Here is an 18,426-nt window from a genome sequence, read left to right on the forward strand (position 1 = left end):
AAAACAGATAAGATACTGACCTGTACATAACTCTCATAATAAAATGACCATATGCTAACTCCATCTGTTCATGCTAATGGATTTGTAAACAGAGAAAATACTATATTCAGGTCAACCATTCATTATTTCTATCAATGTTAACTCTATCTATCTGTCTATCTATCTGTCTGTCTGTCTGTCTGTCTGTCTGTCACTAAGGCTAGAACTAACATAATGCAGACAAGAGTAATTATATCAAACTAGAGATCTACTTTAGCGAATCAATTTGCCTTTCAACCTTTAAAATGCTAAATTAATGCGCAAAATGTTTGGACATGATTAATTAATTGTAGGAGGAATTAAACACGCCTCTCTCCCGCACACTACCTTATTTTCATCAACCTTCACAGAAAACACAGCAGGCGCTCCGGATGAAATACTGATGTCAAAAGTCTCCTCTAATATCAAATTCCTCAAAATATCTGAAGCACATATAGAATTTTAGAATAAAATGAGAGAGAGGAGCCAAGACTCAAGCCAAGGCTGTCAACTGGAGAGGAACAGAGGCCGCCTTGCATTTGTATGTCTCCGCCATCCAGTCAAGTTTCAGTTTACATCCATGGCTGTCCAGACTCATATAATATATTAGGTGAAGAGTTTAAAGGAATTTTAATAAAAGATATTAAGTGTATTTTGTAATAATTAGCATATGAATTCTTGAGTTATGGCCAAAAAAATATTTTTGGAGGTTATGGTGACCTTACCATTGGACCACCAAACACTTATCAATTCATTCTTGAGTCCAAGTGAACGTTTGTGCCAAATTTGAAGAAATTCCTTCAAGGCGTTCATGAGATATTGTGTTCACGAGAATGGGACAGACAAACCGGCAACCTAAAAAAAAAATAAGAACTGAGTGTATTTAATCATTAGTACCGTATGAATTCTTGAGTTATGGCCAAAAACATGTTTTCTGAGGTCACAGCTGTGGTCGGCACGGAGGCATAATAAAGATGTGCAACAAGAAAACACTAAATATCCTGCTATGTGTGTTCCAACAGAACAGCTTAAAGAGAAACTGAGTGAGAACACAAGGGCAGAACACCAAGCTGCTGTAACCTTCAACCTCCTCCTGGCTTAAGTTCAGCTTCCCATTCACAGGATGCATTTAAAGAGCTCTGTATTTGATTGTCCTCTGATTTCATTTCACATGGAGACAAGTTAGTACACAAAAAGGAACTATTCAAGGTTTAATGAAAATGTTTAGTCAATGCAGGTAAGAACCTTGACAGGTGAAAAAGCAGCCTGGGTTTAGCACATCAAGTGTGTATTTCATAACTGCCAAGGTCATTGTGATCGCGACAGTCCAACAAGGTAGGAGTGGGTTGGAGGACGATCCCCACTATCTCCAAAGCTGCAGGCAACGTTGCCCGTGTCATCCTAATGTTTTATTCATACAAGTCATATTATGGCATTCAGAAACTGAGATCAAAATCTGCTCTGGCAGAAATATTTAATATCATACCTACTTCTCTACCCTTCTCCATCTGGTTAGCCAGAATGAGAGAGAGGGGTAGACAGCCTCCTTCAGCTCAGCCATGTTGGATTATTAAAAGTGAAGCTTTCAAAGAGGTCACTGCTCAGGGAAAAAAGAAAAACTGTAGCATGCATCAATTATCTAGCAGAGTTTGTGGCATACTGAAGACTGTCTTGTCACATTTCCCAATATGGCTGAGCTACAGAGAGGTCTTTGGCTAGTGCTGACATTTAGAAGCTGGTGAATTGTGAAAATCCCAGTCTGTTTGTCAAAAAAATGGACAAAAGACCATAATGACTGCTTGCAAAGTCCCTTCAGGCTTGAAATTCCTTCTCAATGTCATTGGCATAACTAGACACAGGCATCCAGCTCTGTTGCTCTAATTTTTCATGTCTGGACAACTACAACTTACTTTGATCAATACATGGTTTACTGGTATCGCTGGAGGACAATAGAGCAATTCCAATGATTCACGACAACAAATATAGCACACTGCCTGCAAACTTCTCACACTGGAGGAATGATCATTTTCTGTCCTATTCCTTGCACATGACCAGTGACACCCCGATTTCCTATCTTTACGTATGACCTACATCTTGCCAGTTGTATGAGCTCAAAGTATTTGTATTTATTTAAAACTGCATTCCAAAACTTCTAAATTGTAATGTGGTATATATTGCTTAAAACATGTTAAATGTTTAGAAATACATGTACATAGTGTAGAAGAGAATGTTTCTGTCTATGCGAGCAAATCTACCATGGAAAAAACAAGATAAAAGTAGCATAATCTGTCTGTTGTTTGGAAACATTGTATCTGTATGGGCTATGGGAGTAAGTATAAGATTCCCTCACAGCTGAAAAAGACGACTCCCCCATTCCTACGCATTATTCTCCTTCTGAGTTTGAATCTGTGTGAAGCACAATTCCATGAAACCCCCTTTCTATCCTCCTGTTCTCCTCCTGCTAACTCCCCACCTGCCTCCCCGTCTCTGTGTCTGTGGTGGCACGGGGAGAAGTGGCATACCTTTGTTCATGTCAATCAGCTGCTTCTTCTTCTGCTGGCGCTCCTGCTTCTCGCGTTCTGCTTTCTCCTTCGCCAGCTTGGCTCTATTGATCTTCTCCTCCATCTCCCTCTTCTTGTGGTTCTCCTTCACTGCTTCCTGATGAGGCGCACACACACACACACACACACACACGCACGCACGCACGCACACACACAAACAGATAAAATCAGAATCTGGCTCCTGCCACCTCCACTCTTTTAGTGTCTTCGCTACTGTATAGTGTTCAGAAGCAGCAGCATGCCATCAGCAAATTCTTATTCAGAGAAGGGTTTGATAGTTAGAGATAGGCTGCTGGAATAAACAACATATCATGTCTTGTGTATGGGTATTTTTTTTAATACAAGCCTATTTGTCTGTAAGGCTTTGGCAGTACTTTACATATTTTCAATAACACAGAGTTGATTCATTGTCAATAATACAGTATATATATATATATATATATATAGATACACACATATACACACACATACACACACACACACACACACACACACACACACATATATATATATATATACATATATATATATACTATATAAAGCTTGATGATAATCACACATATGAACCATGCTAGTGTATTTCCTTTGACAATATAAGGAAGCCACTGCATGAGAAAAAGAAAAAATGCAACAGCAGTGTGCCTGTCTCTGAGGAGGGAGAAAGAGATATCATCCTTGTCTTCCTTCGTGACCAGCTGAAATGTCAGGAAAGAGTCAGAGAAAGAGAGATAATCAACGGTACGGATTCAGCCTTTACAAATGTGTCAGTTTGTTCTCGTGCTGCCGAGAGAAGGGAGGAAGATGCAACCGTGTGACCTTTGGGGGACAACAAAATGTTCTCTTATCCCAGGCCTGTGGCGCAGCCCTTGACAGGACCTATCATAGGTGTTAGTGTATGTGTGTGAGAGGTTACACTCTCTGTGTATACATGCATATAAGCCTGCCTACACTGGAGTCCATCATTGTGGTTCTGCTCATCTATGGTATTCCCCCTTATTTATGTATGCTAGTGTGTGTGTGTGTGTGTGTGTGTGTGTGTGTGTGTGTGTGTGTGTGTGTGTGCATGCGCGTGTGTCAGTAAGTGAAGGCATGGCCCTGTCTGTGCACTGATATAATAAGTGGCGACAGTAGGCCCCCCCCGTCAAATGCCCCTGTGGTCCTGATGTGTGTGTGTCATGTTGGCAGCTAAGACTGAGGGATTACGGGGATTGTGGGGAACGAACAAGGAAAGAGCAGCTCATCATGCCAGTCAATAGTAGAGCTTTGCTCCATGTCCAAGGACACAAGCCCTCATTGTCACTGTCTCCTTGTTGGATGACAAGGGCAATGAGTGACAAAGAGGGAGAGGCAGAATGTGGGGTAATGGAGAAGTCGAGTGATAGAAAGAATCATGATAGAGAGACAAAAGCAAGTGTGAGTGAATGAATCTTTGTGTTATGTGCCTTATGAAAACATAAGAGGAGATGTTTTGTTTCTTCAGCTGCTAAGTTAGTGAAAACACCCAAAAAACAACATTCATTTTACTGCTTTATCAAGGTTGTGTGAATGATTCAGCTATGCTCCACAGGGGGTATTGATTGTGTTGCAGTCTGCTGCAGTTTTGAATCAGAGTGGTTGAGAGCTGCGGTTTATATTCAGTAATGAAACAGTTAACTGGTGCATTTTGTTTAAGTGATGGGCAGCACTGGCAGAATGAATCCAATTGATTTCAGTCCTCGTCCTCTGACAGGATTCAATTCATTTTGGAAGTAATAATACTGCATTGCTCAACATGTACAGCATAAGTTGGAAGATAAATTATGCAGATTACAAATAAAATCCTGCCGGCAAAACTTATTTTAAACAAACAACTAATTTTGACTGCAAACATGATTATGCAACGTAATTATGTTGCTGTAATCAAACAGCACCACTAATTACCGTAGTAACAAATATGTTTTCACTGTTCTCTTATTTTTTCCTTTACCATTCCTTTTGACGGCCTCTGTTTGGCTGTTGGCAACAACTGATTGTATCAGGTCTCATTTTCTTGGTAACTCTGCATATTGTAGGAGGACATACAGGAGAAAATCCTCATGACATGTGTTTTCAAAAATAGTCTTTAGTGCAGAGAACCAGATTTAAACTTCATCGGAAGACAGGAGAAAAGATCTTGTTTGTCATGAATCTGTTGGCGGTTGGAGAAATGTTTAGACAAATCTATACATCTCGTTTTGTCTCTTGAGTACTCTCATCTACTCAAGATCAAACATCAAATATGATTTGTGACCATGGAAACAGGTTATTTTTGGGCTTTGCATTAAATCATCAGTCCCTCGATGATGAAGATCATCACTATGGTTATAGTGCCACTCAGTGAGAGCTCAATTATTTATTTAAATGAAAACAATCTACACAAACTTTAATATTCTAATTGAGGTGAAGAATATAGAAATATATGATATACATTTGATCCCATTGACAGGGACATCTGAGTCCACCAGGTGAAGAACATATTATGCAAGAAATCAAATAAATTGTATGCGTTATCATTTTTATGACATTTAATTTAGTCAGTTTAGTCTTCAGTGAACTGAACTTGATTAAGTGTCTTAAGTACTCAGCTTCAGTTAAGTGATAACAGCTAGTCATTTTATTTGTTTCTCAGTTACTAAAGGTGATATCTTTGCATAAAGTAGAAGAAATGTTGAAAAGAACAAAGAAAAAGATTCACACTCACTCACTTTTACTGATGGCTAGGAAGTATTGTCATGCAGTAAGGCACAATAGGGAGGATTTTGGTAGCAATCCAAATAATAAAATTCAAGCATGTTCTTCAACAAGGTTTGAAACCAGCAAGGTAAAGATAGTCATCTAAGTTTAGCAGCAGGACCTCAAACTGACTGAGGTCTAAGGTTTTTCCTCCATGATTATCAACCACGATAGACGGTGTCCTTTCTGGCCTGGTTTCTGCCTAATAACCCTCAAACAAAACAAATCCTAATGTCCAGGGGCTATGTTTATGACTGGCTCTGTGCCCTGAACCCCTCTGATGAAAAGCAGGAAAATGTGATGCAGGTAGCTGAATGCATATTGTTCAGGAGGGGTATGTAAATTAAGAGTGAGAATCTTTAAATTCTCAGAGAGAAAACAGAATGTTTTACATTTTAGCACATTTTTGCAAGGCAGGTTTGTCAACTATCGTAGCGGCACGTTCTTGCTCAGACGCCATGAGACAAAGTGAGAGTATGTCACACTCATGGCCTCCAGTGTGTCTAAGATGGAGATTATAAATACTCCTTTATCTATACCTGGCTAGAAAACTGAATGCCATGGGCCCACAGGGCCAATCTACCAACAAGGGCCAGGCAGCATTTTCCCTTTTCAGGTCTGTTCTTTCAATAATTCATGAAATGTGTTTGCTGTTCTTCCTTGACCCTGCACAACACAATACATCTCCCACAGCATGGCTCCCCTCCCATGCATACAAGTATGCCAGTCCAATGAGGGAGCAATGAGTATTTCCAACTGCTCAGTTGCACCAGTGATCTCACACAGAGAGTGTCACTGCTATATCTCATTTGAATTTTACAAACACTACAGCGCCTGGGCTTTAAGCAGCAAATGTGTTTATTAGCCATCTGTTACACTGTGTGCCAGGGTGTTGGGGGGGGGGGGGGGGGGGGGAGTGGCTTCAAGAAGTTATAAATTACAGATTGTGAGACTTCTGCTCTGTGGTATAGATGTATTCCCATATTGATAGGTGACCTCCAAAATCTGGTGCAATGATTTTAATAACTGTGTCATTCCAGTGTAAGTAAAAATACTGAGGAAACATGACAGTGATTTAGCAGGAAGGTGGGGAGAGTGGCACTGTCAGAGCATCATCTTCAGCATGAGCAGCATGATTATGATAATTTGTCACATTGTGAAGGAATTAGCGAGCTTTAGAAATATCAAATGGGCTCAAAAGTGGACAAATGCAGAGGCCCCCCCCCAACACACACACACACACACACACACACACACACACACACACACACACACACACACACACACACAAACACACAAACACACACGCACACACAAATCATCATTCCAATCTTAGATGCTCTATCTTGCTACTCTGCGAACCCGGTCTGGGTCTTTTGGTCTTATTAGAAAGTGACTCAATCAACAAGGAAGACTGTTAGCTCATCCCAGCCCATCTGCTGCGCTTTGATAACTCATTAATGGAAAAATCCTCATCCCCCATGCTCCTGGTCAGGATTACACATACAGACCCTGCGATTGCATTTCACTCATACTCTATTTCAGAATATGGCAGCAGCATTAAATTAACAAATTGTTGGACTCTTCGAATACTGACTCCATGTGCTGAAATCAAATAATATTTCATTGGCCACAGAAAAAAAAGAGAATGGGACGAGAGAGAGGGAGAGAAAGAGAATGAAACAGAAGGAAAATAGAGTTAATGGATTCTCTTATCAGTTACATTCAGTTCTGTGAGGACTGTCTGTCAATGCGTTTACTCAAATGCCTCATGTCGGTCGGGTGCATTAAGCCCTAGCTTTTTAGTAAAAGCAATTTAGGGTGACTGTATTGCAATGGAATTCTTTAATACTGCAGATGCTTTGTGCTGTGAATGCATTACACAGGGCAATGCAACATAGATGGAAGTTAGCGAAGATGTTTTGTCTGAGCCAAACAACTCAATGTCTCAATATTGAAATAAAAGTCTCGGGCACACCCGGCATATCAAGAAGTTAAATTCAGGGCTGTTTTTGAATTATTAACTGACAAGAAGTCATAGTGTTCATTTGATTTGTCATTTGGAACAAATCAGTAATGGTTGATGTAGGCCAACTTTGTCAAAGATAAATAACTAGCAGACATCTCTCCAACATTCTTGCACTGACAAGAAAAGCTAAGAAAGAGGGTTTTTTTTATTGTGCTGCAAAGAAGCTAGCTCAGTTGTTTTTACAGGGTAAGAAAATAAAAACAACATTCAAGTAGAAACTGCCATTGATTCCTTGTGCTATGCAAGCAGATGGGATTAGCCTTTCTGTCAGCAGAGCTGAAGAGCCAAAAACTATAAATAATATCTGAAGAATATGGTGATTAAAGGATTGTTTTTATATGAATACATTAACTTATAACCAGCCCCCCACCCATTTTAACCACAGCACAACACTTTATCCCACTCACTTCCCTCCCCTTACCCATAGCAGGAAAGTTTAAATCAGTAATAAAATATTCATATGCAGCTATTTGCTTGAGAGAATAATTTATTTTCTTGGGTGGATGCCTCTTTTAGAGATATGCAACTCTGGAATCCTTGAGGGAGCGTTGTGTTGTGTGCTGCTGCTCTTTGATCAGCGGGAATGAAAAGTTGGTTTCAGATGGGGATCAGAGTAAAGAGAGGAGAAGGATTCAGACAAGGGGACCTTGCCATTCACGTTAATGGATTGTGAATACTGAGAGCATGCCTTCTGGACACCATGTCATCATCCTGACACTGGGAATTTTGGGGCGGTGCCAGGAGGGATAGATAGACTGTAGAAGGTAGAAAGCAAAGACACTTGAATAAATGTTTAACACACTTGTCTAGTCAGGAAAAATGAACTTGTGCTTTGTTCTGAGATGATGTGGTGTTTACCTCGCTGTTATTATCACCTCTTTAGCTAATCTGTTTAGCTTAATGTGCTTCATTCACTGTTCTCAGAACCAAATTTCCTGTAACACCAACAAGAAGCAGAAAACATTTTTTGTCAATTCATGTTCTACTTTTGCCTCAGTACCTTTCTTACTCATGTATGCCTTTTCTACTTATGTTGTGGAAATTCAGGTTTTTTTCAAATGTTTTATATCTCCAACACCATACATTGTGTTATAGTGCTAAAAGTCAATACAGGTAAAAACATTTTACAGGAACTTTTTCTTTGCCATAATGAAAATAATTTTAAACTCTCAGTTTGAAAGTAAAGTACAACTTTATCTACTTTCCGAAGTCCTCTCTAGACTCATTAGCCCTAAAAAAATCGCACAATATCTACAATGCCCTGTGGTGACAGCACATGCACACGCATACACACATGCAGCCTCAAGCTAATGAAACTGTGTTTAACAGGTTAAGAAGCTTGCACAGGCCTGTTTTATCAGTGAGACACTGACATACATTCTCCTGTTCTCACCATTCCTTCTTTCAAATAATATATTCTAATCTGTTTTATAAGTTTTATAACTAGAAGTTTCTTAATCAGTACTGATTCACGTGTCTACTTAAAAAAAAAAAAAGTTGTAAGTTTAACACTGTGCACTCATATAAATGCGATTAAGCATTTTTGTTTCCCATTTGGATTTATAGCACAGAAAATGTAGGTGGAGAAGCTTCTATCCATAAAGCTTATATTGCAATTTACACACTTGTGTACTTCTGAATGTGCATTAAAAACAATTGGTCTCATTTGTGAAATTTTGTGAATATATTTGCAAATGATATATTCAGATTTAAAACATGCCAGATCCATCAAACGCTCAGAAGCATGACTTCAACCAAACAATCCCCCTATGAAACACCATTCTCGGAAAAAAAGAGAAGTTTTTCATAACCTTGCAGACCAAGATGTCATTGAAGAAAGTGGAAAAGAAAGAGTTCTGTAAGAAAAAAAGTTTATATCACTGATTGTAGAAAAGAAAATCTTTGGCATACACAGTGGCATTATGACCTACTAAAAGATACCATATGGAAGGAAGTCACACAGCAGGTGAGCATGGTTACATTCTTGCAGAGAAGAGTGCAAGAACTTAAAAGGAAAACTGAAAAAAGCATGTCAGGCCCAGCCAAGAGAATGTAAAGACCACAATAAATGACAAGAAAACATGGTGCACTTTTTCTCACCAAAAACTCTTTGGCATTCTTAGATGAGGAAAGTGAAATAACCCTGAGAACTGAAATCTGAGCAGCAGATTGTCTCAAAAACACAAATCTTGATTGACTATCAGATGACTGGGAGGAAAAATATTTCTACCCATGTAACTCACAAAGATTACAGTTGTATAATGTTCTCTGTGATTCCGGAAGAGATCTGGTAAGTCTGGGAAAATAGCCCTGATTATATAGTGATGGATCAAGTGTTTTGAGAGCATGACTGATACAAAGAAGCAAATGTTAGGATATCTTGATATCTTGGCCTCTGCTGCTTCGATTTTCATGTTTCCTTTTGAAATCTGTTCCTTATGAGACCCCCAAACTTTATGGAAGTGTACCACTAAATCACTGCACCACTTTAACATCCAGTTTCATCCATAAAAGTATTATACTGTAATGTTCATGCGTGCCTTCACCATCTGCCAGGACCTGCTTCAAGTCTGATGAAAGTGTGTATGTGTGACACATAAATTCTGTTCTTATTTCAATGACACCCAATGTGTGTAAGCAAGTGAAAGTGTGTGCAAAAGCATGTGCATGTGTGGGTGGTGACTCCTGTTAGTCTGTGTGTGTGTGTGTGTGTGTGTTTGTGTGTGTGTGTGTGTGTGTGTATGTGTGTGTGTGTGTGCGTGTCGTTTTTGAAGAAACAGTAAACATGAAACTTTTCATGTACATGTAAACAAACCATAAACTTTATACTCACCATGAAGAGAATGCGGAAGTTGGCCAGTTCTCCAAAGAAATCCTCCACACTGACCGAGTGAGGGTCAAAGGCAAAATAGCTGCCGATGCTCTCGTACAGCTTCTGCATGTTCTTATGCATGGTGGATAGTTTTTCATACTGCTCCCGGGCATGCTTACAGAAGCCGTGAGGAGGACAGAGTTAAGGAAAAAAAAAATCATATCTGAAACAGAGACAAAGTATATTTTAAAACCTACTGTAGTCAGCAATATAACGATAATGTGTGATAATGTAATGACACCTCGCAAATATGTTCATCTGTGAAAAGACGAGCCATTGTGAGAAATGATCACTTCAGAAGCTTTATTGGATTCAAGAAACCCACCTATGTCAAGGTCAGCAAAACAAAACACTGGATAAAGAAGGGTCAGAGACAATCTAATGTGCCATTACAATAACCTCTCCATCTCACTTTGGAGTCAATAGCATGGTGAGCTAATAGCTGCAGCCCTGGAGTAATGGAAAGGTGTTTTGTAGTCAGCAGCGTGACACAGATGGTTTCTGGAAAAGCTGATTGCAGTCATTGTTCTATTGTTTCTTCCAACAACAGTGGGGTCAGGTTGTTTTGAACCTCACAGCTCACGTCGCACTGTGTAATTTACTGAACAGGCGGAGCACTTTTCTCCTGGTGAATGGCTATTGACAGCCGGCATCAGTTAAGCATTATCACAGCAGCCACTGACCTCATGGAGACTGCGCTTGGAAACTCCAAGACTCACACACCCTGGGTGGGATGAGGACGACACAAATTCACACACACCCACCAACTTGTATATACATGCATGTACATGCTCGCAAACACAGACAAGCATGGGGCAACAACAGCTACCTGCAGTAGAAACTCCATCTTAGTTCCAATGGACCAGCAATGGAGTCCATCACCCGCTGTGTCTTCAATCATTCTTATCTGCATTTGTAATAAGCTATTATTAAAGTTATAGTCATAATAACTGTAATGGCTCAAAGCTTATCACTATGATATGAAATCATTATAAATCTGGTTTTATTCTGTTCCATTGGATATAACATTGTGACAGCATCTCTAAAAATATGTCCAAAAGAGCAACAAATACAGTTACATGATCAGACATAATATAATCAACCTGAAGGTTTTGCCAGATTAGCTACCATTTTATTTTGAGTAAAAGAGAGTACACCTGTAATGTTCCTAATAATTACTCATTTCACAGGAAAACTGTGGTTTGCACAAATGTATTTAAAATAGCGTTAAAGTTGCCCGTTTGCCTTTGTTTTCTCTTACAAAGAAGTCTGACTAACCTACGGGTTCGTTTAAAACCTCTCTGACTGACTGACCGCTTGTGTTTCATGTCCTGTGAGACTTTTTTTTTTAAGAAATGCTGTTATTTTACTTTGGTGAGTACAATGTAATCAGAACAGATAGAACCAAAGGCCAGAGTAAGAAAGAAAGTGAAATAAAACCCAAATTGAACCAAACAATGAAACGTGTGCGCCAACATATCTGTGTTTTGATCTCTTATTCAATCAGACTTAAAACTGCCCATTACATTTTTAACACTTCAGTTCTGTGTTAATACAGAAACAAGTATAAGTGGCTGTTGAAAAGGGGTTTGCATTGCCAGACATGACGGAATGCTTAAGTGATAGGTATAATAATAATCCTCTATGAGTATGTATCTGTGTGAATGTCATTCTGAAAGCTTCCCAATTTAACTGAACAAATAAAGACAATGTTACTGTCAAACAATACAAAAAGGCATAATTGGGATTGCATTTTGCTTCTTTATGTCCTACTTACATGCTAAGGCAGCAGCTTCTTGTTCTCTGTGTCATGGGTACAGTTATAGGCAATTAGTGCTCATATGCAGTCGTCTTGGCAACATACACAGGCTGTTGGTGCAGCATGTGGCCTGTGATTGTCAGGGCTAAACAGTTTTCAAGATATTGTCCTTTGCAAGCAATCTGCCAGTATGATGCGGAAGCCACTGTTTTTCTACATTACCATTTATTTATTGTTTGTTTGTTCTGTCATCTTGGTAGAATTCCATGTCGAAGTCCAGGGATTGTTCTGTGACCCTAACCAAGTTAGTAACGCTCAATTTATTAATTTTTTTCCATGGCTTTTAAATAGACCTACAACATTTATTTGTGCTTGCTCTGTATGCGTGTGATGTATGTGTGCACTTGAATATGCTCACATTTAAGCTTGTATTTGTGGAAAGGCCTTTGTGAAGCTGAGAAGGAATAAGAAACTGGCGAGGTAGGCTGGTTGGATTTACCTCCCTGCAAGCTAGTGTTTACCAAAACAGAGCAGCGATTAGCAGCAACCAGGATAGCAGCAACCCCACGCTCAGGCCCGATGGATGGACTCATCCCTCTGTCTTTGTTCTTGCTTGCCTCTATCTACTTGTCTGCCTTGGCCTGATTTGTCCCCCTTCTGTGGTCAGACTGCCTTTATCTCTTCTTCTTCTTCCTCCTCCCCCTCACTCCACTTGTGTGTGAACACTCAGGGGTCCAAGAGAGAGATTTAAAAAGTTAAACTTTGGAAAAATTTGTTTGGTAAAGTCTTAAAATGATCCTTGTAAAGAAAAAAATCACTTTCTGGGAGCAATCTACCATGAACAGCGCCATATGGTATGGTGTCATTTATTAGTGAAACTGAACCTCAGTACTTCATCCAAAAATTCAAATGCAGTTTCGAGTGCCAGGCTGAGCTTCATATAAAATGCTCCATCTCAACAATGCCTAATTGGTCAGAATGGAAAATTAACTCTCAAGGATGAAATGATAATTGTAAAAACAAGAAAGAATAAATATTTATAATGTTAAACTGAAAACTGTAACCAAGGATCAGCAACAGGTTCATGTCAAACAGCAACAAAAACATCAGTGTGTCAATTAAGCAGCAAAGGACATGTGGATATTACTCAACATTGGCATGTAAATGCTTATTAGCAGCATTTACATAAAACATTGATCGACTCCAGAGCAGCGTCCACACACTGTGTTTAGCTCAGGAAATGTTCGGGTCAAAACTGTTGCCGAATGAGAGTTAAAAACATTGAAGCAGTGGTTACATTTGGTACTTGTTGTGGCTTGTGGCTCTCTGTGTTTCTCTTTCTCTACTTCTCTCTCTTCTCTCTCACACACACTCAAATACACATGTATGCATATGCACAGTGGTAGATGTGTCCCGCTGGGGACTGGACTGAGGCTGGCTGGGCTTTTGCTCCTTGTATTTCCACATCAAAGACATGTCATATTGATGGAGCCTGACGCACACTATCCTGCAGCAACAAAACCGGTATGGTACAGCCCTCATCAAACACACATACAGACACAGAATGAACAGGCAAACACTCACGCACACGCATATATATAGTCCACGTGCACAGAGACACACAATCATTCTTTGAATGCCTCTGTGCGGTTGTCTGTTACTCTTTTCTTTCCCTTACTTTCTCACAGTCAGTGCAGCCTTTATGGTTACTCTTTCTCCAAAGATAAATCTTTTTCTATTTCTTTCTCTTTTCTTCCTGCCCACCACTGTCTTACTCAAACCCATTCCCTTTATAATTCTCTTTCTATATTTCCCCTTGATATTCTTCCCATTAAATTCTTTCACTCAGACAAGAACTCCCTTCTTTCTCTCCTACTCAGAGTGAACTTTCAGGAGTCTGCTGTCTGAGCTGTGTCTGGTATTCACATCACCTGAGCTTTAAGCAGAGCAGGGAGCAGAGGCGATGGGAATCAAGGTAAAGCATCATGCAGCCTTTGGTTGGCCTGACCCTGTTTATCAGTCTCTGCTCTCCTCTTCTCATAGTCCTCAGAGGAGGGCTCCTGTCTGCACTTCCTGTGCACTGAACCTGACCAACACAGTGCAAGATAAATGTTCCAGGGCTGGAAGGCTCAATGTTGCAAATGTGGATGCTACCAAATATATCTGTGGAGTGCCTATTGTATTTTATGATCCAATGGATGGTCAGATAGACTATTTCAATGACTGAAGCTGGCACAACTGGAATTATATACAATTATAGTTAAAAACAGGCTTGAGGAATAACAGCAAATCTAAGCATGTAACACAAAGGCTTGTCATACAATATACTCCAGTTTCTGACAGCATCATATCAGACAGTGTAAATATACAAAGAGGATGTCCGATGTGAAATGTGACATCAGTGGCACTGCTCTGTTGTTCATGTTTTTATAATTCCCTCTCTCAAATCCCCTGTTCTTGCCAAAATGCACCATGTCCTTGTAAAAATCTAGAATTAGTTCTTTGTCCTGCCACAGTGTCCTCATTACTGTGTTTAATCAGTCACTTTCTATCTGTATGTTTGACATGCCAGAAAGAGTACATTTAACATCAGTAAGCTGCGATTAAGGGCACTCATTTTTAACACCACAAAGTGACATCAAAATCATATCCAAGTCAGACTTACCCTAGATGTAAAAAAGCTGGGGCTAGACTTCATTCAATTTCACGATAAAACACAGAGAAAGAGGGGAAAAAATCCATTTATGGGCCAAAACAAAGTTGAAACAGTTTTCACAATGGCCACCTATGAGGATGGCAATAAATTACCTGGTTTGTTTACCTGTGTGCATGAGAGAGTTATTAAAGTGCTGCATAAAACCCTACAGTGTGGGTCCAAAAAGCCTCCTTAATAAATCTCCTGTAACCTAGTTCCATTAATGTTTATTTAATGCTTTTCCTATGTGCTTGCTGGCCCCTCCGTCCAAGGCCCCACACTAAGCCTGCTTTTCTCCAAACCCCACCATCCCTACTCCCTTTATCCCCACACCTACTGCCAACAGTCCCTGTGGGCCAAATTACACCAAAGCTGCCCACTGACTGGACACAACCCATCATGCTGAGAGAGAGATAGAGAGATAGAGAGAGAGGCAGAAAAAGAGAAAGGAAGGGAGATAAAATGTAAGAATTCTAGTTACTAGAATCAGTGAATTCATGCATCAGATTTTATTCTTTTATTTCTATTTTTAATAATAAAACTAAAATTCTTTGTGTTTGATGCCGGCTTTTTTGAAAATGAAATAAGTTTGCATTTTTGCAAGCATCACTTGCCTCAACTTTCTAAAGAATCAGTGAAAGAGCTGACTAAGTGAGAGGAAGACAAAGGCAAAGTTTAAGTGAAGAGCAGAGCAATTCTCTAGTGTGTGGTGATACAAGCAGAGCGAGGTCCGTAGGGCGAGCAGGAAAGAGGCTGACAGTGTCCTGAGCTGGGCCACGACACCGACACTGGGGCTGTCAGAGGGAATTAGCAGAGCAGCCAGCTCCAGGAATTTGGGATGTGATCTGGTGCGGAGGTGAATGGGGGGACGGGGGGAGTGTGAGGGGAAGGAGGAGGGAGGGTATAGTAAAGAGAAAGAGGGCAGGGAGGAAGGAGTTGCCCAAATTTAAAAGAGGCACTATACTGTATGTTTACAGGTACAGATCACAGTTATATATCCAAATGCACTGAGTACAATGTATCTGCTCTATCTACATTGTGAAGTGTAATAATAAATCTCCATAGATATTGCTGTGCAAAATCAAAGCAAGAGCAAATTTACATTTAAATGCATTTATTTTCTCAGAAGGGTTTTTACATATCTACTTTTTGTGAACATGTGGATACTGTTGAACATTCTGCGCTGAGGTTATGTTCATCATTAATCAGGAACTCAGTTATCTAGTGTGGCTACATCTGACCAGCTATCAGATCACATGACATTTTAAAGAAAGAAATCTCTGGGGTTCATGTATCACCAGTCACTCACTAACATGCCGCTAATCTATATTCACTGGTCAAATCTTTGAATAATGCTTGCAACAATTTTTTTCTGTCTCTGAACTTGATTTGCAGTGTAGATTAATGTCAATAAAACCACAAATTGTCAAAAATCAATTCAAAACATTTCTCTGTGACTGTCAAATGACAAATGTCTGAATTATTGTTTACGTACAATCTGCTTCTCCATAACAAACCTAGGGAAGCATTTGAAAAGTACTATTTGACCGAGCTTTGGTCACAGCATCTCCAGATTACATCTTGTTTGAGTGATCACAGTGCGTAAGTGTTTGCATTAAATCTCATGGCCATCCATCCAATATATATATATATATAACTGAAAATACATTGCTCTAGAAATAAATAAATAAATAAAACAAGACAGAATGTGTTTTGCAGGTCTCTACAATGTCAGCTCATGTGAAAAGGGAGCCTGTTTGTTGTGCAGAAGAATACAAGAATTCAAGTCATGTTCATTTCACATAGTGAAAATAATTAAATCTTTACCAAACTGAATGCCAGTGAAAGAATACTCTGGACTGTGTCCAAAGTAATCAAAACAACACCTTGGATGAAAATCAACGGTGAGCCATCGAGATACTCTATCCTGTTGATCCATCTTTGTCACTGCACACATGCAGATACTTACCCCCCCCCCCTCTGTTGGATTACAGCATGCCAACAGGGTGGCATCCCCCCCACCTACACACACACACTAACACACACAAAATGTAATTAATGTAATACTTCAGTGTGCAGCTGCAGTGATCACGGTCTACCTTAACCTCTTAAACCTTCAATGTTGTCACTGTCTTCCTCAAACCTCAAATGCTTCCTCACTCTACAGTCCAATTGTCTAAGATTTGTTTCCCACTGTGTACAACACACATATATATACATATATATACACACATAGATATAATACATCAGAGGCCCAGTGAATTATATTAGCACTTTGACACAGGGGTCATGACCTCTTCTCGCTCAGTAAGCCTCTCCATTATCTCCCCTACAGCTTCTACGTCCTCTTTCTCTTGAAATTAAAAGCCAGATTTGATGTCAATTTTACTGTCAATTTATTCTGCCCGTCTGTCCCTGAAATATTTATACGTGTAGAGAGAAAGGTTGCTTCTGCTTAAGCATTCAAAGCACTTCACTACAGCACCCAGCTGGTTGTGGAACAACTCAATGAGGGGGGAGACTGGTGGGTGTAATGACTACATCTGATAAAGGAAAAGAGACTATATAAATTAGATATGAGGGGATTAGGTCCATGGGAATGACCTGTTGAATCATGGATAGGCTATTAAAAGAGGGGAGAGAGTGCAGGAAAAATGAGAAAAATAATTTGGTGTCTACAATAATGGCACCAGTGAGTGAGAGTATGTGAACACGACACAATCCAAGTAAGATTACTGTCACACACACACAAACACACACACGCGCGTGCACACACACAATTTTATCTTTGATAACCTTTTATGGTTATTGTCATCCTTTCATCCTCATCCGAAGCAATCTCATGTCACATCAATGCCTGGGGCCTGTGCCTCTCTGTGTAATTTTCACATAGTGGAAACATGACAATGCAAATCCACTGTGTTTACAACGTTCCTACTTGTCAAATTGTAAAAGGTCAAGTCTCTCTCTTCCCTAGATGCTGATCTAATCGGTAAACATCAAGCCCTTCCTCTACATTACAATAGCTCGTGAGATGCCCCATCAAGAAACAAGCATTGCGAGAACACAGGCATCATGCATGTCAGTTAACAGATGCAGATAAGCTAGTAAACAATATTACAAATTTTATTGTCCACAGCAATCCCAGATCAACAGGTTTGAGACAAAAAAGTGCAATAAAAATTATTTGGAAAAACAAACCAGGTTAATCTTTGAGATGCCTTTAGTGTCATATATTCCATGATTTGGTCTTCACTGAATCCATCCTACAGCAATTCTTTCCCTCAGCACAAATAGAGCTTTACCTCTCATAATTACACATGCTTTCAGTTTAATCATCTAATATTATTTAGACGTGTTTACTGCACACTTTTTAATACTACAATGACATAGAACATTGCTTTATCAACACAACCAGCTATAGTGCCATGTGCAACTGCTGCCATTGCCCCACTTTCTGACCTGGTCACCTTATTTCTAGATAACATATTATAATACTAACATACTATGCTTCTATCCTCCTACTGCAGAGGCAAGGCGGCATTTTCATCGTCATCATTCATGATCAATTTAAAAGACTTGTCTGGCTTTGCTACTGAGGGAGTACAAAGAAAGTGCGGGACGCACAGCGTACACTTGTTACCTTACACATGCCATGTCTATGTAGTTCCGTGCGATGATGACAGTGATGAATCACAATTTCTGGTCTGTACTTTTTGTTTCTTACTCTTGTCTCTGCTG

At 39.7% G+C, this 18,426-nt stretch overlaps 1 protein-coding gene across 6 annotated transcripts in view; it reads right to left on the reverse strand.

The window, feature by feature from the left end:
- The window catches only part of diaph2 (diaphanous-related formin 2), a 370,496-nt gene that overhangs the window by 64,524 nt on the left and 287,546 nt on the right, over window positions 1-18,426 (reverse strand). For all 6 annotated transcript variants that reach the window (XM_087171766.1, XM_087171765.1, XM_087171767.1 and 3 more), the window contains 2 exons: window positions 10,193-10,357; window positions 2,541-2,676 (listed from right to left, as the gene is read on the reverse strand). In XM_087171766.1, the coding sequence (XP_087027892.1) occupies window positions 2,541-2,676; window positions 10,193-10,357 (301 nt within the window). The remainder of the gene's footprint in view (window positions 1-2,540; window positions 2,677-10,192; window positions 10,358-18,426) is intronic.

Source organism: Seriola lalandi, unplaced genomic scaffold (genome assembly GCF_002814215.2).
Source record: "Seriola lalandi dorsalis isolate HSWRI2012SDOR001 ecotype SW California unplaced genomic scaffold, Sedor1 jcf7180002054972, whole genome shotgun sequence".
Classification (NCBI taxonomy): domain Eukaryota; kingdom Metazoa; phylum Chordata; class Actinopteri; order Carangiformes; family Carangidae; genus Seriola; species Seriola lalandi.